Source organism: Ochotona curzoniae, unplaced genomic scaffold, assembly GCF_017591425.1.
Source record: "Ochotona curzoniae isolate NIBS_2020 unplaced genomic scaffold, NIBS_Ocur_1.0 contig_3622, whole genome shotgun sequence".
Taxonomy (NCBI): Eukaryota; Metazoa; Chordata; class Mammalia; order Lagomorpha; family Ochotonidae; genus Ochotona; species Ochotona curzoniae.
Window position 1 is genome coordinate 11,034,298 of NW_024465926.1, and position 25,803 is coordinate 11,060,100.

The window sequence follows — 25,803 nt, forward strand, 5'->3', positions numbered from 1 at the left end:
TAGCCAGACCCGTGGTCACAGAGGTGGAACATCCAGGTTCCACGCTGCAGCCATGGCTACCCTGTGCTTAGCTGCTAAAGCATGGCTCATACTAATTGATCTCCAGCCCCCAAGCCTACCCTCCACCGCTTAGGCTAGGTCTCTGCCCTGGGAAAGCAGACACAACTGTCTTTAGAGAAAGAGCTGAACTGGTTTCTTCGAGACTCACAGCCTCAACACAGCGCACTGGAGTGGGCTTTCTTTCTGAAAGTCCCAGTTCCATGCCAAAATGTGCACTTGCCAAGAGCAAGACTGCCAAGGAAGCCTCGACTTCTTTACTCTCCAGGGAGAAGCAAGAGGGTGAAGAACCTCAGACATCCAAGGAAGAGGGCAAGTCCTTAGACCTTCCTCAAAGAGCCCAAGCCAGTCTTGCTCTCTCTCAATATGATCACTGCTTCTGTCCAAGAAACGGACATGATGCTAAAGCATTTAGCTTTCACGGCTGAGCAGTACCAGCTGGTGGGGCATCCCCAGGTGACCACCCTGGGAGAGTCCTGGTGCTTCCTTCCTGGGGCCGCCAACGCCTTCTGTGCAGCTGTGGCTGAAAACCCAAGCTCCTCTCAGCAGATCAGCAGTGCACCTTCAGAGCCCCCGATCCATCCCCACTGCCTCCCCATACTGCCTTTTTAATGACTTATTAAAGAGACACAGTGAACAAGCTCCAGTACATTAATCCACTCTGCAAATGCCCACAGTGGCTGGAGCTTGGCCAGACAAAAGCTCACAGGCCAGAGCTCAGAGGCTTCTCGCCTCCCAACCTGAGGCAGCAGTGTTGGTGAGGAGCGACCCACGCCATTTTAGACCCGCCACCGCTTTAAACAGTTGCCTCCCTTAGGCTTCCATTTCTCTAAGTTTCCGTTTTGGTTTCATTTTTGTAAAGCCTGCGCTGTTTAGTTGTGTGCCCAGTTTTGTACCCAACAGCCCTGTCCGCCAGCTGCTGCAGCCCTACTCCCAGTACCCACCCCTGCCTCCCCTTTCATTTCCCCTTTCCTTCTCGCCCACCTCGTGCGCACTTACACCCCCTCTCGCCACTGGGCTCCCCTGGAGCCCACCTCCTGCCACTATGGCAGCAGTTGCCATTGCCTCTTCCTCTCTCTCTGCCCCCTTTTGCACCAGATAAAAATCTCCTGTGTGGCTCCCTGGCGTCTGGCTTCTTGGATAGATGGCGAAAGTTCCTAGCACTACCGTGGCCCCAGATTCACCCTAGCAGGAAGCTGCCATCTGGAGTCAGAAGCAGGCAGCACACCCGGGTACGCTGGCAGGGGCTGTGAGGACCCTAACCAGTGTCGGGACCAAAGGCCCATCCCCTGTGCCCAGCTGAGTGCTAGACCATGGGGTCGGGAGGCCCTGTTTCCTTGACTCCATTTCTTTAAGTTTACTTTTCTAACTTCTCAGCTGACAATTACAGATTTACACCACACAATGTAAAGTTCTGATACATATATACTTGCATAATGATCAAGTAAGAGTTGTATCTGTCACCGCCAACATTTATGGTTTGTGGTAAAACACTGAACATTCTCTCTTCCAAGTATTTCGGGAGATGCCATATATTCTCGACTGTAGCCCCCCACTGTCCAGAGCAGAACTCTCTCCGCCCAGCACTGACTGCATACTAACAACCCCTCCCTAGCCTCCTGCCTTCCTTCGTAAAATGGTTTCTGTATGGTTGTTTATCCAGTGTTATGTGTGGTTTTTTGAATACAGAAAGGTCATGAGGGGGAAAAAAAACCCTGCAGTGACGCATTAATATTTCCGTGGGACAGAAATAAATGCTGTGCCGATCTAGAGTTTAGACTGGAACCAATTGTAAGAGGAGTGTTTTGGAGGTGGCGGGAGCTGACAAGAAGCACATCAACGATCGCACACCGAAACAGAAGCAGAGGAGCCGAGCAGATGAACTGGAGAGAAAAGCGTCATTAGACTCCGAGAGGCAAGCGGTGGCAGCACACCAAGGTCACTTCTAATTTAGACCATCTAATTGGCAAACAGGCTCCAAATGGCTATCATCTCACAGGGCTCGGAATTAATGAAGCCCGATTATTTTCATTACCTTCCTCTGAGATGGAGACAAAGTGAGAGCCCCAGTTCCCAGGTGGGTGTGACAGCCCCGGGGCCAGTGGCCACCTGAGAGTGCCAGCACACAGCCTGTCCAGGAGACCCAGAAGCACCGGGGCAAAATCGGGACCTAATCCCGAAAATCCCAGGGGACAAACAGTAGTTGCCCAAAGAGAGACTGAGCTGCAGGGCAGGGCAATCCACGCAGGCACAGCAGACAGAATGATCGAGATTTGCCCAAGGGAAGAAAGCCAGAGGGCTGGAGGAAAAGGTGGTCCAGCTGCTCAGGCCCCTGCGAAGACGGGAGCCTCTCCCCACACCCACGCACACGGGGCAGTGCTCCAGGAGCCCAGGGTTGAGTCCTGCCACTTAGAAAGATGGTCATCCATTAGAATAAGAGCATAGAAATGCATGGTAGGTGGGCTTTCCTCATTCAGGGACCAGATCCCACCCCCCACACCCTCACGCCACCTTCCCCCAACAGACTTGGAGAACAGGGGCACAGAGCAGCAATCCCGACATCCCTTCCACCAGTTCAGAACCTGAAGCTGCTCTGAAGAAGTGAGAGTCAGCAATGTGCAATCAGCACTGGGGGCAGGCTGCCCACCGGGTGGGAGGGGGGCGGGGGCAGGCTGCCCACGGGGGGGGGGCACTTATCTTCCTGAAGCTTTATAGATTTCCTTCTTTCATGTGACGTGTGCAAAAGACCAGTTGGAGCTCTGTTAGCAATAGGCCAAGCAGAATGAAGTGCCGTGGGTGTGGTTTCTAAGGGCAGCACTGCAATTGTTCCCAGTGGAGAATATTTTTCAAGCCCCCTCATCATTAAAAAGAAGGGGGCCCATGGAAGACACAGATATGAGATGCAGAGCATAAGCAAGCAGCTGTTACCATAGCAACAGACATATTAGACACTGCAGGTTCCTGAAAGCTGTCTGATAAGGTATTATTAAATGAAGCCTCCTCAAAACGCTCTCCATTTACAACTGCACGGAAAGACATTGTGTAGAAAGTAATCTAGTTCCATTTATCAGGGGTGGGATTTACTTTCAGAAAGACTGAAACCCAATTCAAGCTAGATCCTGAGATTTCAGATCTAGACAGCAACAAATATTTACCAGAAACAACAGCTTAAATACCCAAGACATACCCCAAGTCTGCCAGCAACCAACTACAGGGAGCTTGTTAGCCTTCCCCATATTGCTGCTAAAGACAGCTCTCTCAGCCGGCCCGCTGGCAAAGGGGGAAGCTTCCCCGCTCTAGGCCGCTGATCCTTGCCACACAGTGACAAAGCAAGCCTGTCTCACGGGGACCAGCGACTCCACGGCCCAGGCCTTCATGATACAGCATGGAAAGTGGAGCTGCACTGGTTGGCCACAGAGATATTATCACAAAGCTGAAACAATACTTTCCCAGGGTCAATTTTCTAATAAAATAACAGTTTAACACCCTCCAGAGGCATTGTTTTAACCACAGGTTCATTATAATCACTTAGTTGTAACACAGTTGCAAATGCCATCTTAACACCAAACTCAGGGCAGTGACACCGGCGTGTTTTCTCAGCACAGAAACCCAAACCAGTCGCCTGCAGGGATTCTGGGTTCTTCCTGTACAACAGCCCAGCTGTCCATGACAGAAGCCACCAGTGTACCGCCAGGCACACCCTGAGTCCAGCCCCCCATACGCGGCGCTCACTCTGACGTCAGGAAGCAAAAGACCAATTACAAGACTGCATTTTCCACATCTTGTTCCCTGGTTCCCAAATCCATAACTTTCTCTAGCAAACCAACTTCTCTAACTAGGATGCTTCCCAGAGCGTGTGCGCTTTAAGCCATGGCTAGAGAACCCTTCCACTCTCTGCAAAGCTGAGACACAGGACTTCCTATGGCAAACGCCACGCATTATCCCTTTAGGAAGTGGTTTCTCTTGCAGAATTAGGTTGTCGGGGGTTCCAGAACAGGGCTTATTGACTGGGTCCAGGGATATGTGTTCAGGTATACACAAGGCTGTGTTTAGCCAAGGCTCAGAGCAGATGCTAAATTCAGTGTGGCTATTGTAAGGGTTTCACGAAAAGGTGGAGAAATACTACAAAGACGCACAAGTTGCCATGGTCGTGCCCTTGAAGACGCTGTTGCTAAATGATAAAGATCCATAGTGACCTTTACCCTAGCCACCTGCAATGCACCTTTGCTACTGCCGTTACTAAAATATGACAACCAATACATATACAGGAAGTAGTCATCGACATTTGGGGGCCTGTGTTGTGGCACAGGCGATAAAGCCAGGGCTTGCCATGCTGGCAACCCTAACGGGCATGGGTTTGTGGACTGACTGTTCAAGTACAATCCAGCTCCCTGCCGATGGCCTGAGGAAAGCAGCAAAGGGTGCTCCGAGTGTGCCCTGCCACCCACCTGGGAGACCGGGCAGGAGCTCCTGGCTTCTGGCTCTAGCCTGACTCAGGACCAGCCCCAGCCACATCTGGGGAGTGAACCAGCAGATGAAGATCCTCTCTCTCTCCTAACTCTGAATGGCAAATAAATCAATCTTTTTTTTTTTTTTAAGAAATCGAAAATCTTAGTGCCTAATGTAAACCAGTGATGCAGATTACTGCAGGCTCATAGTTTGTACATTAAATTTACACAAAACAGAAATAACCATTTGAACAAAATGAAAAGGTGGCTATAAAAACTGCTGTCCACTCCCCACATTTTTACTCCATATGGTGGCCCTCAGGAGACGTCACTCGGTTAGTTTTGCATAACCAGATGGAAGAGGCGATGACTACAGGTGACAGGTCTGTGACCTGTACACTGTGATACAGAATCCTGAAGAGACTGCCTGAGAATGTGTGTGGGAAAAGGCATGGCTAGGAACTGAACGGGGTACACCAGTGTCAGCTACGGACAGGCCCACCAGTGTCTTAGGCACCATGCTGAATGGCTGTCCCAGTGGGCGGGGGACTCAGACCATGACCTGTCCGATAATGGTTCAGAGACTCAGAATAGTGACTTCTTCCCATAAATGCCTGGCTAACCCGCAGCACACAGAACAGGAGATACTGAGAAAACACGGTCATCATTTTGGGCTACGATCACGCCAAGCCGCAGGCAGAAACAGTAGAACAAAGGTCGGAGAGCTGGAGTCATTTTCTGACATCTCCAGCTCCATGTCACTTTCTCATTCCGCAACACAGACCCTGCCATGCCACTGTGTCACCTCTGACCCCTGCAGAAGGAGAAACGACACGACCCCAGGCTGCCTTACCGTCATGATCAGCTTCTCCACACAGTCGGGCGCCACGCTGTGGAGGTGGGTGAGGTGCAGCTGCAGGTGGATCTTGTTGTTGAGCGTGTCCTGGCACAGGGGGCAACGCAGCATGGGCTGCACTGAGTGCTGGGTCATGGCGTGCACTCGCAGCCGGTTGACATCGGCGTTGCTGTACTTGCAGTAGGGGCACTGGAACATCTGCGAGGAACACATCCGGTGTGCCGGCTCATCTCTCATCCCACCAGCAACCAGGACTGCTCCCAGCCCAGCCACCCTGGGGTTCACCGCCAGCAGTCCCCCTGCCAGCAGGTCCCACTCTGCCCTCACCTGTTCCGGTTTGATCTCCTCTGATGTTTTTGGTCGCTTTGAAGAGAGGGGAGACTCCGAGCTAGCTGGGAAGGAGATGCGTTTGGAGGTGGCAGGAGTATCTGTCAGCTCCTTCTCTGCTTGGCTGGACGATGCTGGAAGAAAAAGTGGAAGATGTGCTACAACAGCCAGGCCAGGCCAGCTCCCTGAGGTTTTGTGCTGGGTGAAAACCAACATTCATTTATGTAACAGGAGTTCTATAGCACACTGGAACACAACTAGGATGGACATGCAGACTCACCGACCGAGCCTGTGGGAGGAAGACCAGGGCCTTCATCACCCCCACCCCCCGAATTTCCATCACTAGTTTGACAGCCAAATAATAAGAAGGTAACGAAATACAATAAAAGGGCCTGGGATTGAATTACTCTGATTTTCGTCTGTTCTAACCTTCCCCACTGCAGACACAGTCTGCTGGCTTATGGGGGAAGCTAGCAAAGCAACGCAAAAGCCCACCGCACTGCACTTGCAAGATCTCACTGTCTGGGCACTTCCAGCTTGATTTGTGTCGCCTTTAAGAAGCCCAGCACGGGCCAGCTGTCCAGTGTGGTCTGAGCAAGGTTTACCTTCCTGGCTGCCTGAAAACAATCACATCCTCCTGGCTGCCACCACTGAGGAACACACATCAGGCGCAAGCAGGCACGGCGCAAGGAGCCCATGGGGTGTGCGGAGCACCCGAGCGACCTGCTGAGCCATCAGCTGGCTAAGACTGCCACCGGGACAAACAGGGTCCTCCAGGGCAAACACGAATTCCAATGTGGCTGCAACTGGTGGCACCAAAACCTGGTCAGCGCGCATGGGTTGGCTCCTTTCATTTGTTTATACTACTCCACTGTTCAGAATTTTGTGTAAAGCAGTAAAAATGTTTAAAACCTTCAAAATGAGAAAGGAACACACACCCAGGTGCCCTAGTATGGCATGTGTAGGCCCTGCCAGGGACGCCAGCATTCTATGCCTGTTGGTTCCAATCTAAGTGGCTCCATTTCCCGCCCAGCCCCGTGCTGATGCACTGGGAATGTGGCAGATGACGCTCAAGCACCTGAGTCCCTAGCTCCAGGCTGTGGCCTGTTTCCGCTATTTCAGTCATTTGGGCAATAAAGCAGTGGATGAAAGATCTCCCTCTGTGCGTATCACCCTGCCTTCCAAATAAATAAATCCTCAGAAAGAAATAATAGTGAAAAAGATACATGCCCATTGTCATAAAAAAAAAAACAGCATTAAAGTCTGTTTAATGAAGCTTCATTTTTACTTCTTGCTAAAATCGCTTTCTGTCTTACGATCTTCATGCTCAGCACTGAAATTTATTTCAACATGGACACCAAGATATCATCATTGTGTGTACTTTAATTACTTTTTAAGATATTTAATTAGAAAGAGAAATACTTTCCATTCACTGGTTCACTCTCCAAATTCCTACACCAGCTAGGGGTGAGCCAGCCCACAGCTCGAAGCCTGGGACTGCACCCCGCTCTCCTCCATGGCCAAGGATGCAGGTCCTTCCCTCCCCTCCTGCTGTCGCCAGCGTATGCCTTAACAGGAAGCTGGCTCAAAAGCAGAGGCAGGACTGAACGGAACCCAGGCCCCACAATATGGTACACACGCCTGAATCACTGCACCGATCATCTGTCCTAATGAACAATTTTAGAAAATCAATTTTATTCGTTAAAATCCTAGGACCACAAAAAACATTTTTGAAAAAAAAAATGCCAAATGCAGGAAATATTCCAGGAAGTTGCTGCTCTTCCCAGAATGTACATCTTACAACCTTTGACCTCAGTATCTCAGTAACCTGGTCTACCCTAAGTTTGTAAGACATCTATTATGTAAAAAGTACAAGGACAAGCATATTACACGCAGCTCTTGCCACCCCCACCTTTCCCAACACACACATTCATAACAGTACTTTCATCTGTCTCGAATCGACTTCAAACCCATTTTGCTCTTAATGGGAGTTATTCATTTTCACTTGAAAGGTAATACATGACGGCTGGATATTTAATGTGATGGACTGGCTGCTGATTAACTAGGTGCTGCAACATTCTAAACCAGTTCCCCAATGGCCCACTTCCCAGCTCCTGGCCTCCCACAGCCCTGGCCCTCCAGAACCCTGTAGACCCTCGTAGACCCTGTGCTGTGCCGGGCTGCTCCCTGAACGCTGCCCCCGCCAGAGCCCTTCATGTTTGGGATGCAGGTTCCGTCTCCACCAGAAGCATCTGGGTTTCCATCATCTTCATTTTCACTTAATGGTTTTTGTCTACATAACAATCTCCAAATGCAATCTAAAAGTGGCGGGGGTGGAACTGTCCAGTGAGACTTTGCATTGTTGACCGTCACAGCCATGGTCGGTCCTCCCTTTGCCTGCCTTCCACACCCAACCAGAGGCATTTTGGGTTAGACTTGGGCTGACAGGAGAGAACCGACATCTCCTCCCCTTCCAGCAGAAAGAAAAACCAAGAAACACGTTGCATGCCTGCACTCGCACCCCCTCTCAGCCACTGCCCGGAACCAGCGCCTTCTTCCATGAGACCATGACGCTGTCTGGTGATGGTCCCGATCTGCCGGCATTCCCACTGCGGAGTCAGTCATTTGTGTGGCTGCTCAGCAGCGTGAATGAGTGTGCCCTGCGCACGACACCACCCAACTCATCACACTCCCCGGGTGCCCTAAAGCAAGCGCAGTGCCTCAGCGTGCCGACGAGTCTCCTCGCAGGACCAAAGCAGCCCACCCTCTCCCCTGAGCACTGAGTGAATGCACACTGAATGGTGGCGAGGTTGCAGAGGTGAAAATTCTGGTTTCAGAAGCCACTATTCTTTCCCTTGCAAGGGAAGGGAAAATTTACTTCACTTTTTTTTTTTCCTTCAAGCAATCTGCTCTGGGATTCTAAAGCTTCTTTGTAAGCTTGAGGGAAAGGACCATTATACAGTGTTTTAAAAAATAGAATCAGCTGTCACACCGCTTTTTGCCCAGTGACACAATATGCTTGCTATATAACATGAAATAGCACATCATCTGGGGCACACTTTGGGGTTCATCTCTCTTGTAGCCAGAAAAATCTTTATTAGATCCTCAACCTGCCTAGAAGTGGACACCGGCTACACACAGCTCAGTAGCCAGGTCGTTCTTTAAAAAGTCCATCAACACCCAGTTTCCAGTTACCGCGCTTCCCTCGCAGGTGTGGGGGAGCCCAGGCCTCAGCCTGCGGAGGCTAGCCCAAGATAATCTGGAACTTGACCTTAATCATTAAAACAGCAACTCCTATCGAGACGCAGTCCCCGAGTCTTCACAGAGACTCTGTACGCAAGCTGAGTCCACTTGCCAGAAGAGAGTGTGACACGGGGCAGTTTTTTCCGGGTGCTTCTCTCTGAGCAGCTTCTAGAAGCCAGAGTCCCAACATGCATTTTCACTCTGGTTCTGTCACTAGCATATACAGTATACATAAGTAAACAAAAACCAACAGAACATGTACTGTGGTTTTCAGCTTTGAAGACACTTCTAAACTTTAACTTAAATTTTAGGAGAGATGTCACAATACAGAAAAACACTTTTTAAAAAAAATCAATTATTGGTCATTCTAAGCCTGCTGTCACATCAGTGAAACAGCAGTGCCTGGAAACTCACGGGTGCGGAAAACAAAAACGCAAATGCCTCGAGCCGGGCGTTTGGCCAAGCGCTAGAGAGGCTTGCATCGCGTGCCAGGGTGCCTGGGCTCAGTTGGACACTGCAGCTCCTCACTCGCGCTTTCCGCTGGCGTGGGCCTTAAGAAGGCAGGGAGGATGGCTCAAGGAATTGGGCTTCTGCCACCGACACAGGAAATCTAGAATGCTCCAGCTCCAGTCCTGGCCCTTGCTTACTCTTTTTCTCTCTTATATAAGCTAAAATATTTTTAAAAAATCTTCTTGAAGGTTATGGTCTGTAATATCACTTATAATAACAAAATTAATAGGGAGACAATGCAGATTTCCTAACAGTGGTGCATAATGTAAATAAATAATGGTACGGCCATTTTATAGAGTATTAGAAGACATTCAAATGACAGCTATGAAGCAATATGGAAAAATCATTAAGAATGTAAATCAGAAGAGAAGACAAAATGTGAATGACACCATGTTCTAGCTATGGAAAAACCAGATACTTGAGTAAAAGATCAGAGGCTAGGTGTTGTGGTACGGTGGGTTAATGAGTTGCTGGTTGGGCCGCCAGAATCCCATATCACAGTATCGGTTTAAGCTTCAGGCACTCCACCTTGACTCTAGCCTCCTGCTAACGTCCCTGGGAAGGAAACAGATAACGGCCCGAGCAGTCATGGCCGTCCCAGATGGACTTCTGGGCTCTGGCCTTGATCTAGCCCAGCTCTGTCTGTTGCTGGCAGTTGAGGACTGGAGCAGCAGACGGAAGATACCTCTTTCTCTTTCCCTCTCTCCTTCCAGTCAGTCAGTCAATCTTTGAAGTGACTATCATATTTATTTGATAGAAGTTTACTGTGCTAACTGTACTGCTGTTGATACATAATGAAATAATTTTGCATTTAAATTCAACTGTCCATGACAGCCTGGTATTTAAAACCACACTGTGCAAAAATATATTAGACAGTATTTTTTACTTTATTGGTAAAAGCAATTTTTCTTATTTTGGCAGCTTTATGAAAATATTTGTTAAACCTCAATGAATTTTCCACAACCAACACACTGGGCTCGCATTTCGAAAGGGGTCTGAACGCGGCACACTCACCAAGCGTGCATGAGCGTGCCTCAGATGACATGCTCCGTAGAGCTAGGGAAACAGCGTCTCGACAGGGGAAAGCTAGGTTTGACTCTCACACAGGAGCCATGGATGCCCTGCAATGCAAACTTCCATGGAGTGAAAAAGTGCCTGCTCCACCTGCCAGGAGACACGGCTGCCCTGGCCAGCGGGCTGCTGAGGGACAGACAGGAGAGCTGTCTTTCTGGGCTGAGAGCCCCACTTCCCCTTAAGGTGTGACAGGTTGGCCACTACCCCTGGCAGGGGTGGGCGGGGTCTCCCACTTTCTAAGCTAAAGGGGAACATGACCGTGAGGCACAGCATCCTTAGGGGGAAAAATATCATGCGTGCATCGACACGTCCACTTCCCCGTGCCCTCCGGCTTTAGCTCCTGTCTTCGGGAAGCATTTCACCTTCAGAAAGTTAATTACAAAGTGTGCTTCATGCGGAAGTAGTTTCAAGCTAAGGTAAGGGTGCCCTCACGGGGAGACCCATCTGTGGCCACTCAACACTCTGGAGCCTCTGGAGCTCACTGAACTCTCCGTGTACACATTCACACCCAACTGGGTCTTCACCAACAAACCTCATGTCTGAGTCGTGGAAGCCACGCAAGGGTCGTAGTCGCAGTTCATCCGGTTTAATGCTGACACATACCTCATTTCTTACCCAGTGACACAGAGGTGCAACTCTGAAGCCGGGGAAGGCACAGAGTTGCTGTCTCATGAAAACACAGAAAAATTAGAAACTGAGCAGACAGTGGAGTTTCACCTGGTCTTCAGGCTCCTCTAATCATGAGCCAAGACATCCACTTGCCCTCAACAAAACCCACAGGATTAACAGAATGAGTTTCTGTATCTCCTGAACAAAATTCACCTAGTCACCCAATCTACCATGGGGACACCCTGTGGGGACTCCTGGGCAGGTGCCACCCACTGCGTACAGGACTTGACTGTCGGTGCACAAAGTGAAGTTTACCACAGTGGTGACCCCTATTCCTTTTTATTGGACCCCCATTCATTTTCTGGGTGCCAAGGTGAGCCTGTCCAGGACCTGGGATGCTGCCGGACATCTGATCTAAACGCAGCCACCACCCCCACCCCTTTCTCAGCCATCAGACTCTTAGCTAAAGTATCACTGACAGCCCCTCCATCTCAACTTCCATCTCCCCAACCAGCAACATAATGGAGCAGCCAATTAAATGATTATTAATTCATGTTACTTTCCGTAAGCCAGGGGTTCTCATCGCCTTGCATTCGGTAAACCAGTTTGCCACCTGCCCCAGGAATTTACAGCAATCTTTTATCTGTCTTCATTGACTAAGGTGCAGGACAATTTCACACAACTCTATCCTCAGTGTCTGACTGGGGAAACTCCCCCAGCACATAGCCGCACATATCTCATCAGAATGGTCCCTTGACTCATGGTTCAATGACTGTAGTTCAATGAAGGTGCCAGGGGCCCTTCCCGCACACAGCCCTTCTCCCGCAGCGTCTTATGGACACAGACCCTTGGAGTAAGAGAAAGGTGACGCTTCCACAGGCAATCCGTGCTCCTGGACTCCGTGACCTTCCCAGCGTCCCCAACAGTGGATCCAGCCATTGCATTTCCTCGCGGCTCCTGTCCTAGAGGTCAGGCCGGGCTGTCTCCCTCACACACCGTGGGGCTGGGGCACCATGCAGTGGCCACAATCCGTCCACCTCCTCTTCCTCTCCCAATGCAGAGAACGGCAGTTCCTCTAAAGAGTCAGCTCTGCTGCCAACTTGGTCTTTAAACATGCATGTGGTCTCACTCTGCCTCCAAGCAGGCACTTACTGCTGCTTCACGGAGAAGCAGAGGGCATGGGCATGGACACCCCACAGGCAGCAGAGGGCATGGACATGGACACCCCACAGGCAGCAGGCAGCCTTTGGGGGGCCTGAGAAGTTAAGAGCTTCTCTCCTTTCTGAACAAAAGTGCTGCCTAGAAAGTTGCAACAACAGTACCCAGAGGGCCCTGACGGTCACCCACGTGGTTACACCTTAGGCCGTTCTTCTCTGCATCCCTGCCTCTGGCCATCTCTCTCCCACCAGCAGCCCTTCTGTCCACAAGTGCCTGAGCTGCGGGCCAGGGCCTGTCTGCTCTTCCAGGCAAGTTCTGTACCTCACTCAGCAGGGGATCAGGGCTTGGCAGCCCAGAACGAGTCCCCATTCCTCATGCTTGTCACTGACATCACAGCCCTGCTGTTCTCCAACTCCGGCGTGGGTCACGGGCCCCTGGAGGGCTCATTAAAGCCAGGCTGGCCAGCCACATCTGCAGAGCTTCTGTTTGCCAGAGCAGTCCCAGTTCGTTTCAGGTCGCACTCAAGGTTCAGCAGCCGCTCTGTGAGAGCCGCTGCAAGAGCTGCAGCTTCCTGTGCTTGGCAGCAGCTACACAGCACAGAGGTCTAACTGAAACTGAGTCAGTGGGCCAGGGAAGCCTGGCCGGGTAGAGCAGCCAGTCTCCCTTCCAGTGGTTCACAGGACATGATGCGCTCATCTGAACCCTCACATCCAGACCAGGCCTGGTCTTGGAGCCCAGGTGCAGCACGCCCTCAGGCCCCAGGGGAAGGATTCAGTGTTGCCGTCCCTCATGGAACCTGCTTTCCTCTAGAACACACACACACACACACACACACACACACACACACACACACACACACACACACACACACACACTCACACATATACACACGTTCCATGGCAGAAGTTCAGAAGGGACAACCTCCGTGTGCAACTAATAATGACAGGTGGCCCTGTCAACGTGTCCTGAATGGTGTCTGTGGGAAGAGGGTGCGTCCCTGTGGGCTGTGTGCACGCCACAGACAGAGGAGGCACCTGTCAGGCCCCCTACGAGGGTGCACAACACACCAGCCCCTGTGTGCAGAAGCTGCCACTCTGTGGGGTGGGCAGAGGGTGTTCGGGCACTGTGCTGGCAAGGCCCTGCTTTCTCAGCGGGCAGCCAACACAGCAAGCTCCAGAAGCTCAGAGGGGACGTGGGCAGCCCCAGCTGACCAGTGGCTGCTGCTGCTGCTGCTTGCTCTGCCTCTTCAGGAAGCAAGGAGTGCTAAGCACCCAACTACCACACCGACTCCTTGCCGGCATGTGTGTGTGACTGCTTAACTGCACTGACTTGAGCTGCCCCAAGGCTGCCCTCCCTCCACTTCAGTTTCCAAACACCTTGTTCCTACCTGCTGTGTCAGGTCTGCAAGTGAACCACCAATGAAAACACAGGGACCACCTCATGCAGATCAACAGTGCTGCGACTCTACAGAATAACCCACACACACTGGCCTGTCCGGCCCCCCGGCCCACCAGCGGGGGGGAGGGGGGGGGGGGGATGGGGGGGGGGGGGGGGGGGGGGGGGGGGGGGGGGGGGTGGGGGGGGGGGGGGGGGGTGGGGTGAAACACAAGGGGGAAAATAAAAATGGGGGGGGGGGGGGAAAAATGGTATAAGATGAGGTGGATTATTTTGGGTTTTTTTTTGGGTGAGTGTTTTTATTATTAAGTTTGGGGTAAGGGGTGTTATTTTTATAAGGAAGAGGAGGGAAGAAAAAGAATAAATATATTAGAGGTATTGAATGTATATAGGATGTATGATAGTAATATTGTTTTGTTTATTTTTTTGGAATGGGTGTTTGTATGTGTTTTTGGGGGTGAAGTAGGTAATGAATTTTGGCTTGGTTATTTATATTTAAATTAAATATGTTATATTGTTGGGGAATTATAAATGTAAAATAATATAAAGGAGTCCAGAGTGTTAAGAACACAGATGATTATAACCTAATAAAAGAAATATATGACGATACTCAACTTCTCAAGGTGTAGCTGCCCTTGGCCATCTGCCCAGGAGAAGGGCACCATGGTATTTTATTTTATTTTGTTTTTAAATCATGATTCTCCAAATAAGGGTGCCTCCCCATCAGCACAGAAGCTAAAACCGGAACATAGCAGCAAAGATTTAACATGATCACTTTCTAAGAATAATATGCAAATTCATAAGGTAGAATCACGAATGATGTATTTGCTGCTTGGTTTACTTAGTCCTTGTACTTCATCTGTTCCTCGCTGATATTTTCTCATTACACTGTAGCATTATTACAGGAGCATAAATACAGCATATATGACATGTCTAGAAAGTAGGCTCTGAAGCCAGTGCTGTGGCAGAGCAGGTTAAGTTTCAACCTGTGACACCACATCCCACATGGACAGTGGTTCAAGTCCCAGTTGCCCCACTGCTGATCCAGCTCCCTGCTCATGTGCCTGGGAAAGGATGATGGCCCACGTTCTCTGGTCCCTGCCCCCTACGTGGGAGAACTGGGTGAAGCTCCTGGCTTCCAGTTTCAATGCCCCTCGGCTAGCCATTGCAGCCATCTGAGGAGTGTACCAGTGGATGGAAGACCTGGCTGCATAAGCTCTTTCTAACTCTGCCTTTCAAATAAACACATCCTAAAAAATAAATAAATAAAAATGAGTTCCTTAGTTTTTGGCATGCACTCAAGGTGTCTGCACAGATAACATTTTGCTCAACTTCTGTGCTTCCTGCCTCCTGCGCGACTTAAAGCACACATCGTCTAAGCCAGGGTCTCTGAACTACCGGAATTCAGGCAAGCCCAGCTACACACCACACCCTATTATCTATTTTTGCTTCCCAACATAAAAATAGTTCATGGTTTGTTTTCAATTGTGAGACAGAATTCTGCCTGCACTGGCTTGAAGCAGCCAAGTTAAACGGAAAGTGGTCTGGAACAGGGGGCGGGAGATGGGGCGGGGAGCAGGCGAGTCTGGAAAAGCTGACAGACGCACAACTCGCACCCAAGTGCAGACACACAGACCCAATCTGTGTCCACGGGAAAGGATGTGAACCCCTGAGGGGCCGCGCCAGCCAGGCTCCCAGCACGCGGGGCTTGGCCACAGCGCTTCCAGTGGGGCTGGGGTACGGACGGAACGCCTGGTTTGCAGCCAACAGGGCTGGGATATGGGCAGCCCTGGCTCCCACACTGGCATCCAGGGACTCCGCCACAGATGTCCTCACGCCCCTGGCTCTGCCTACACAATCTGAGGAAGGAGCTAGCTAAGGGCATGTGACAGTGTGACAACCCTCCAAGGAGCATGGGCTGGGTGCTCCTGGCCCTCCCTGGAGGAGCGCTCCATCCAGACTCCTGAGCGACCCCGCACGAACTAGCCCCAGGAAACCCTGAGGTTACCAGCGACCTGACTTGGACCAACAGTCCGAGTGGTCTTTTCCAGGATCTGTTCCAGCCTACAACTGTCCCTGTCAAGTTAGGGTCCCTCGGAGCTACAGAACTGCGAGAGCACGTGTAACCCCATGTGCCATTTCACAGGTGTGCCAACTGGGGTCCAGAGACCCAGGGCCACACAGGAGCAGCTTCGTGGGAACACCAGCCCCTGACCAGGGATGCAGACGCCCACCAGCCCAACACTGTTCATGCCCCGTGGTACCCCCTGTCAACACATCCCTTTGTCTTTATGGACCCCATTAAGACGAGCACAGCAAAGGAACGGCAGTGGGATCTGAGCCCTTCCCGTTCTGTCACCCAGTCTCAGGTAGGAAGTCCCCCATCCAGTGGCATCTCTATTTACACAAAGCTGTAAACAACAGCTGGTTGTGGATTTCCACCAGGATGTGCCTCACCTGTGTTTTTTCAACCTTGGTAATTAGAAAGGCAGTGAGTCTGCAGGAATTACTCACACGCAGCAAGAGGCGGCCACCATACATTTACGTTAAACGTGTCGCCTCCGACTGAAGTCGAGCCCGCCGCCCCCACGCTGTGAACACACTTCTCTGGCAGTTACCCGGGCCTCACCAGCCCGCGGCTGCCACCTTGAACAGCTTCGAACCAGGATGCCCCAGTGCAGTAAACGTTCCATGCCAGGGGTTCGGCAAGGATTTAAAAAATAATAATAAAGTCAATTACACCTTCAGTCCTTCCTCTGGACAAAACAAAATCACTACATTTCTGCTGAGTCTACTGATTCTTCTTTTTAACAAAAATAAAAACAGGAACATCAGGGATTTTGGAAGCACTGACACGGCGTGAATTGTACCTGTCTCCTTTTCCGCAATGCAGCAATAGCCCATCTTTTCTCAGAAACTCCCAGAAGCAAACCCAGCCTGGGGCCCTGGGACAGAAGGCCATGTGGACACCACGATGCCAACGGTCTTCTTGCTATGATGTTTCACCAAGAGTTCAACACCCTCCGCGGGCAGCAGCGCAACAATCCTTGGTGATGAGGCATCACACTAATTGTATATCACTTAATTTATAGCAATTAATGATTGATTGGATAATTGCTGCATTAATCATCATTCAGTTGCTGACACTAGAGGCTCCTCATGGAACACACATGTTCAGAGAGAGCAGCTAGAGAAAACAGGTGGTCATCTACCCACTTTGAAAGGAAAAAACCCCACGGAGCTAAGTGGTGGGGATGGCTGCGTGGAGGGGAGAGACCCTGCCTCCAGGAACCTGCCTTCCCCTCCCCGTCGCCCCTGAGAGTACTTCCCATGCACCGAGCCTGGATGGGCCCCTCTGTACCAAGGGCTGGCACACATGCCACCATGGAACCGAAGGGATCAAGGGATCACCTACCCAAACTACATGGCTGAGGGATTTGGGCATCACAAGGCCCAGTCTTTCAACCAAGGCCTTTACCGCCAGGAGGGCCTTCTGACTCCAAATCCAATCTGTTTCCAGACTGCATCCAATACCGGTTCCTTGTCAGGCACATCCATGCTGACAAGGCAGGTGCCTGCTGCAGCACTGTTCCCACCGTACAACCAGGAGAGCGTTACTCCTCACACTTGGACCAGGGACAAAAAGCAGACCCAACAATTAGGAGGGAGAAGTTCATGGGCTGAGAGATCAAGGGCTCTGCCCTGGGTTACAATAAGTGGCAAGGCCGAATGCACACCTGAACCTGTCTACCTCCGGGCTCTTTGTTCCTCGGTGCTCAACTTCTTTATGTGTAGAACAGTATGCGGGGGTGGCAGGGTGGTTATTTATGGCCTGGTTCCCAGAGTGGGCGTGAGGGTCAGATGAGGTCAGGCACCTAAAGCTGTGTGCTTTCTGTCTGCCAAACCAGTCACGGCCTGCACACAGACAATGATGCCATCCCAAGAAGCAGAGCAATCAGCTACTGTCCTCGGCATGAGCAGCCCAGCCCACTCGGCCAACCCAGGGCCGCGGGCTGTGGCACCTGTCAGGCAAGCACAGGGTTAACTGTGAAGTTACTACACCTTCCCTTCAGGAAGAGTTTCCTTCCCTCTTGAATATCTCCAGCTGCACATGTGGCTACTTACATTTATATTCATCTTATTTCAACAAAATTTAAAATCTGGCTCCTTGGTGGTTGGTACCAGCCCCACTGTAAATGCTCATGAGCCTGACGTGCCTAGTGGATCCTGCACTATACAGCACCAGCAGGTGTGTGACACAGCTGTGGGCACAGGAAGTGCCACTGGATGGCACTGACCTTCGGGAACAGGGTTCCGGGACTTGGCATCCCTGTGTCCACAGCAGAGCGTCAGACTCCCGGAAGACAGATCTGGGGTCTCCCTGGAGCTGCACAGGCGCCCATCACAGCACGCACCCTGCTGCTTCAGAACGCTGCATCTCGCTGATGCTCAAGGTGAAAGACCTTATGTCTAAATGAAAGATTCCTCAAGAGGAATGGCCAAAAAGACAGTGGGACTTCCAGTCCACTGGGAAGGCAAATAACTAAAGAAAAAAGTTTAGTAAAGATTAGCCATTCCTGCAGAAGCCCCCAAACTATATAATCAATAGCCGAGATGATGCCAATTATGCCGGCCCATTTGAAATATTGCTAATCTGCATCATGAACAGCCGCTAATCAACAGAACAAATTGTGAAATCACTATTTATTTATCTACCAGGAGGAAGCACTCCCCGTCACATTTAATCAGATAGGAACAGCTCAATTTAGGGAGCAGATTGAAGACTCACAGCTTATTTTTGCAAAGTACTAAGAATCCAAAGGAAAGCTCGGAAGAAGCTGCTGGCACCTGCATCGATTCCAAGATCAGACGGGCCAGGGAGTGTAATAAAGTCCGTCATTACACACATACACACGGGGCAAGAAAAGCACCATCTGCAGGAGCTGAGAAAGAGTCTGCACTTGTCCATGACTACAGCCTGGCAGGGGCAGCCCTGCTTTAAGCCCTCCACTCCCCGTCCCTCTCCTCTCTTCTGGAGATGGAGAGCGAGCAGGCCCGCTGGCTGGCTGAACGCGTGCGAGAGCGTCGGGAGCCAGGCCTCCTGAGGACACTCACTCCACTGGGTGCATCTGAAGCCTTCTAGCAGTCACCTGGTGGCCAGCATGCCCACGGCCACCAGCAAGACTCACTCCCTCTGGGCACAGAGTCAGACCAGCCCTCTGCTGCTCAGAGGGTCAGGGGAAGACCCACAGGGTGCCCGGCCCAGGCTGGCACACACAGCAGGTGCTTTGCCTGCAGCAGCTACCTGTTACGGCCTGAGACACCGAATAAAGGCAAGACTGGCACTGAGTCCATTTGCACAGGCTTGCTGAGGCCTTGAGCACCCCTGCCCCCTGCTTCTCCCAACCCACGGCAGCCTCGTGACCTAACAGAGGGTCCAATGGGCAGCAGCTAGTCCTTAGCCTACCGCACTCAACCAACACAGACAGTCCTATTGAGCTTTACCAAACGGTAGGCACAGTCCTGTGCAAGGAGGCATCATGGTTAAGCCCCATCTCTCGGCGGGGCGCAGAGGCTCAAAGGGTCAAGTGAGTGGAGCCAGGATCAGAAACTGAGTGCCCAGGTGTGACGGTGCACGTGGCCTGGGAGGGTGGCCCGTCTCCCAAGGGTGCCTGTGATTCTCAGCCCGCCTCTTCTGGGCAGCTGGCCTACTACCTGAGCCTTCTGCCCAGCTCACCCCCCCAAGTGCCACCATGAATACTGGGTACTTGGTTCTGATACAGTAACAAAGGTGAGGACCCTGCGCTCTCCGAATCTTCCCTGCAAATCCGGCCAGGCAGCCTTGGCCCTTCCCACTGCTGGACACCACAGACTCCTACTGGAAACCGAGCAGTGCACAGCATGGATGGCAAGATGTGTGTGGCGCATCCATCCCTCACCATGGCCACAGGGAGGCACTGTCACATCTCCTGGCAGACATGAGCAATGCCATGCCATCTATGCACCAGGTCCCTCCGGGTCCGGGAGCTGCGACGCTGCCTCCCACAGTTCTGCTTTCCAGGCCGAACGGCCCCCATTTCGGCAGCCTCTTCCGAGGCAGCGTGTCTCCGCCTTCAGTCATGTTCACTGCTTTCCTCTGGCCTGCCTCCAAGACTCTGTACCTTGTTTAAATAGCGAAGGCCAGCACTGAACATGATTTAAGAACAGTCATGCCTGGAAAAGTAACAGAGGCCTAACCAGTACAGGCTCCAGAAAGGTAAATATTTTCTCAAAAGGGGGGAAAAAAAACCCAAGTGTTATAATATTAATATTAGTCGCAACCCTCGGGCTGCCGAAGGCCTGGCCTAGCCCTTCCCCTAGCAGGGTGCTTGCTGGCTTCCGGGAGGCTCATGGCGGCTGACGAGCTGGCTCAGACACCACTTTTCTCCTCCTCTTTTCTGAGCTTCAGCTCTTCCTTCCCTCCGTACGGAAATGCTAGCATGAGAAATAGCTGTTCCCTTCTCTCAACAGCAGCTTTTCCCGAAATAGCACTTCCTGTCTTGGCTTCTTCAATTTCTTCCACTTTGGGGAAGCTGTCTCCCTGCCTGGCTGCGCTGCCTGCCTGCCCTTTGGGTGCACTGCAACGTGTGGCTGCCTGCCCTGGGAGAGGGGCAGGGCCTGGCCAGGACCCCGAGACGCAGGAGAAGGTCCTCCCTCCACTGCCAGCTCCCTCAGACAATCCCAAGGCTGGCAATCAGGGTGACTCTAACCACGCATCCGCAGGGGCAGGCAGGTGAGCCACCCGGGTCTACAACACAGGGGGACCGACACTCAGGGCCAGCAGAGGCAACCTTTGAGAGCCAGCAGGCCTCAGGCACAGAACCTGCCTCCTGGGCACTCAGCAAACAAGCTGGCTTCAGGGCCCATGAAAAACTTCATTCCTAAACAGATTTTGAGAAAGGAGAACCAGGGTGACCCTGTAGAACAAAGCCGAATCCTCCGGCCTCTTGCCCGAGCCCACAGATGCGTGCCCAGAAGGCGGGACCTGCTCCCACCTCGCCGGCCAGGTGCAGTGGGGAGGGACACGGCAGGCGGCCCGGGCAGCACGCGCGTTACCTGTCCACTTGCTCTGGTCTTTCTCGCCTCCACTCTCCTGGTCTTTAGCAAGCTCCTCTGGGTCGGCAGGTGGGTCACTGGGCCCTTCAACATCTTCAATGGCTTCTTCTGAAACAGAAGAACAACAGAAATGTCAAGAAATGAAACGAGAAGACAAAGAACTCATGGTCTGTATTCCAAAGGACTACAAAACAGTGGCCGAGGCCTTGGCCTTCCTGTCTCATCGGGAGCCCCACCAGCCTGATGCTGAGAGCAGGGCTGCGGGAAGCAGTTGGCGTGAGCTCGTGGCGCACTCCAGATGAGTGATCTCAAGGCATTTCCCGACGGATTCTGGAACACCTCACTTGAGCCTTTCTAACAGGAAAACGGGCCCTGTGGGTGCAAGGGACCAGACTCCATGCCAATCCCTGAAGGAGCAGCAGGGAGGTCCTTTAGAGGACACAACAACACAGCCGCCTGCCTACCTTCCCACCTGGCAACACCTGCAGAGCAGACCAGAACCAACCACGGACAGCCTCACCTGACCCACAGGAACTACACGTGTGCCTAAGCTTTTTTGCAGCTATTCGTGACCTGCGAGGTACAGCCTACCACTGCTACGAGTTCATCAACGCACACAAGAGGTCTTCAAGCCAAATGCTAGCTCACGGGCATGTCAGAGATGAGAAATGAGATAGGAGAGACAGAGATAAAAGTCTGTCACAGCCACGCATTTCCTCTGCAGTAACTCCAGTCTCCATTCACTCTTCATTTACTGTTTAAAATGAACTCAGCTCAGGACCCCGTGATGCCATGAAGGCAGCGGAATGGCCAGTTCTGACACCGGGTTGGTTGTGAAGCACACAGCCACCTGTCCTGGTGGAGAAGACGGGGCTGAGACACAATAGAAGCTCAGGGAAGGAAACGGAAGCTGTGCAGCTGTCTGGCTTCTTCAGATCATTATCAAGCTTGCATTCAGTGAAAATGGGAAGAACAAATGAAGAGAGCAGACAAGCCAAGGTGAAAACCATTTTCATAACCAACGGGGCTACTGGGAGACTGGCAAGCACACCCACATCGACCAGCCACTGCAGCAGCACACCGGGGGCAACCCCAGGGGCCGGGGTACCCGGGACCTCAGCACCTCCTGAAGACAGGCAACCCCAACCGTGCCATCAGGGTTTCCACAGGCGCCAAGCTCTGAGCCCCGAGTCACGCTCTGATTCTCACCCCACAGGGCTCGAAGCACAGGGAGAAGTTAGCCCAGCTAGGAGGATTTCTGAAACAACCAAGGGCAGAGTATCTGTTGATCATGAGCCTTCCCTGACTCAGGAGGAAGATCCGGGGGGTTAGGGACCCAACCAATAGGACAGGGACCAGAAGCTCAGATGAAACTGGGACCATTTACTGTCCCCTCCAAACAAGGACTCCACATGCCATCCCTATGTCTCCTTTTAGGCTAACTGCCCAGTGGAGTCCTCAGCAAGCCTCCCGCCCTACACGAAGTGACCAGTCAATCATCGCTAAGAGGCAGTCGGACACACAGTGTACCAACAGTGTACAGCATTTAGGGAAAGTGTATGTGAATGAGCTGAGTGATAACAAGCAAGTTACAGAGCGTGACACATGGACCCCGTTAATGATCTCCAGGCAGATACTCCACGCACATGTTTGAGCATTTGACAAAACTGTTCCACACTACATTCATCAAAGTCATCCTTGGTGATATCGGCATTAGTCAATCGATCCTATCAGAGTTGGGTCTATTCCAACCAGTGAGGTTACTTAAAATATCCTCATTTGTCCTGAGACATGCGATAATGCAAAGTATCTGTGGTGTTGATGCATGAACCAAATTTGGTCAGGACAAAGAGGCCGCTCTTCCCTGGCACACTCAGGCATGTGCACACGCACACCCATCACCAGCAATGGAGACAATCTGACACCTACGAACCAGAGAACACCCTGAGGTGCTGACGGAGGGCACTGTCCCCAGAGACGAAAGGGAGTGGCCGAGCCCAGGGCCGGTGCCTGTCCCCTGCCCTCTGCCGTCACCCACAGCTACCCAGAGGAGGGGGTGAAGAATGTATGGTCTGCAGACACAGCCCCAGTGGCTGGGAAGACGGAGCCCACCGCTCAGGAGCAAGGGGGCCTCACAATGCCCTGTGGATACTCCCAGAGCCCTCCAGCACGGGCCTTGCTGCTCCCCTTTCCCCAGCCTGCTGCGAGCAGAAAATGAAGGCACGACTTAAAAGAGGGTTTCTCAGGAGCTTATTTTGCTTCTCTTTATTTCCCCCTTCAAGATGTACAAATCAAGGTCTTTTCTTCTTGAGTTCCTGGGCTTAATGTTATCATGTGTGACTCATTCACTGAATGGCTCTTCTCTGCATGGAGGAAGAAGAAATGATTACGAACCCCAAGGACAAGCCAGCTCCTATGACCGGCAGCCGGAAACGAGGTCTCAGAGCAGGAGCCGCCCGCAGTTCCACCTGCCACCTACAGGTGTCGCCCTTTGCAAGGCAAGGCCCTGAAGGGCAGCTGGCAGCAGGCGGCAGAGGAGTCTGGGCTGCCTAACCTGAGCATGTGGAAATAATACAGGTCTTCAAGAGAACTGTCTGGTCCTGGAGAAATAGGACATTCATAAGCAGTTACACCATCTGTCTTTATACCGTCATCATCAAGAGCAAGAGGAAAAATAGCTCTTTAAAATGGATGAAAGCCCAGGCTGAGAGTAACCGGAAAGCTGTGAGCTCTGAATACCAAAGAAGGTAGAAAAAGGAAGAAAAAACAGGGATACAAACCATGGATTTGTCTGGAAGGCTGTGGCCCGTGATGCCTTGCGGGCGGGCAGGGTTTTATTGGTCCCAAAAGCATAACTCCAGCTCCCTGAGCAGGAGCCAGGCTGAGGGCAGCCACAGGGAAACCCTTGGTCTCCTCATGGGAAACATGTGGCATCTGTCTGGGAGCCACATCAGCATTCTCAGCTTCCAGGACTGCTGTCCCGGCCTGTGTTCCCTCCAGGAATGCGCCTCTAACACGTGCATTCCCGGGAGCCTTTTTTGTTCCCACACATCACGGTTTGCGTTTCCTTCCCCAACTGGCTCCGGTCATTCACAAAAGCGACTTTTTTTTTTTTTTTTTGTGCTTTCAATATCAGCTACCGACAGATGCCAGGAAGAGGACAAGACTTGATGGAGTGATGATGGGTTTTATCTGGAAAAGTCTGTCTTTGCTCACTTCGAGGCACGCCACGGCCAGCCACCTTCTCATTTTCAAGGCTGAAACAGACACATCACAACCCACCTCTTCTCAAAGCACACGAGAGTTCATCAGTGATGCGTGTGCCCCCCGCCGGCTCTCGGCGAGGGGGAGCATGCCCAGTGTAACCCCAGACCCACGGAAGACGCCTCTGTCCCCCAGAGACCCAGGAGGACAGTCCCGTACCACAGCCGCCCTCGGGCCAGGGCATCCCCGCTGCCTCACACGCATCCATGATGGGGAGACCACAGCACAGCTTGAAAAGCTACAAGGTCTTCCCGAGCCCTGCGTGTGTCTTCACTTCAGCGAGAACAGGACAGAAAGGTTTCAGCCCCATCTGTTTTTGCGTTACCATCTCCTAGACGGCACTTGCGTTAGCACGAGGCCCAACCCAGCCTGGCCACGCTAGGCACACTTCTGGCTGAGCCCGGGGTGCAGGAATGCCAGCCGGTTAAGTGCATCCCACAAGGGCGGGGGATATGATGCTACTACAGCCCCAGAAAACTTCCTTCCATCCACAACAATGTGGCTGTGCTCACTACAAATGCAAATGGTTACCTTAATGCACACCTACTCGACCCCTTCCCGAAGGTGCCCTCAGCCCACGCCCCCACGCGCTGGGAAGCCAGCCCCTGGAGCAGGGCCATGTGCCAACTGGCAAGCCCGTGCGCATTTGTGACCATTTTATGAACAACCTGGAAATTGGCTTGTAGAAGCAGAGCACCAGGCAGACGCCAGGAAGAGAGGGGGCATCAGCACGAAGTGAGCATCCAACCCACGGCCCACAGTCCCCGCCGCCGCCCCCAAGAAAACATTCCAGTTTAAAAACTGGTACCGTTCTCCCCCCGCCCCCCAGCAAATGGTGGCGACCGAGGCTTGCGTCCGCTGGGGGTGTTTTACAAATCACTTCCAGGCGGCAAGGGAAGGGGAGGCAGCTGCTGATCAAGATAGGTCCCTCTGTTCCTGACTCTTAACAGGATAATGTCGATTAATTCAAACCTTCCCCAAACCTGACAAAGCCCCCATAGTGCCTCGACGTGACAGAAATGTGGAAATTCTCCGAAGAATCAGGGTGTCTGTACCCAGGGCTCTCACATGATCGTGTTACTTCAATAACACACCAATCTGTGATCCCCGAAGAATGAAATTATTCTTTCCTTTTTTTTTTTATTCGGGGTGGGGGGAGAAGCAATGTTTCAGGATGGGGGCGAACTAGAAGTGCATTTGCCTGTCGGCACGCTCAAGAGCTGAGAAACATTAGCTGTCATGAACCACAATCAAATCAGGTTTGAAATATTTAGCAGTGGCTTGGAAAATGCGGTGGCGCAGCTCTGACAAGCGAGATGTGCAGAGACACCCACTTTCCATTATAATGGAAATATCAGGCCTGTTCTGAATATGTATAACCCAGAAAAATGTATTGATTTTTCATTCGGCATTAAAAAAAATGAAATAGCCTGCAGCTGTCAAAAGCCTTTTGTTAAAAGCTCATCTTTCCTGGAATGAGGTTTACCAGAAGCAAGTTTTAATTGTATATAGGACCTCTTGTTTTTTGGGGGAAAAGCATCCTAGTAACAACCCATGTGCTCATTTTCCAGATAGAGCTAAAGGCTTTCCTTTCCCCATTTACAAATGAACGAAGCCAGGGAAGACCACCGAAGCAGGCCAGAGAGGCCCCTGCACCCTGGCCAACAGGAGTGGCAGACAAGGAGGAAGTAAGTGGCCTTCGCTGTTGTGTCTGAGCCGGGCTGCCAGAAGCACTCCGGCAGGCATCATAAACTCCTGTGCCCGACT

General features: G+C 51.8%; 1 protein-coding gene across 3 annotated transcripts in view; it reads right to left on the minus strand.

Annotated features, from left to right (window-relative positions):
• Nucleotides 1–25,803, minus strand: part of ZFHX3 (zinc finger homeobox 3) — a 258,118-nt gene that overhangs the window by 17,602 nt on the left and 214,713 nt on the right. For 2 of the 3 annotated variants that reach the window (XM_040982429.1, XM_040982428.1), the window contains 3 exons: nucleotides 20,773–20,880; nucleotides 5,689–5,822; nucleotides 5,359–5,559 (listed from right to left, as the gene is read on the minus strand). In XM_040982429.1, the coding sequence (XP_040838363.1) occupies nucleotides 5,359–5,559; nucleotides 5,689–5,822; nucleotides 20,773–20,880 (443 nt within the window). The remainder of the gene's footprint in view (nucleotides 1–5,358; nucleotides 5,560–5,688; nucleotides 5,823–20,772; nucleotides 20,881–25,803) is intronic. The other variant, XM_040982430.1, reaches the window with a different exon arrangement.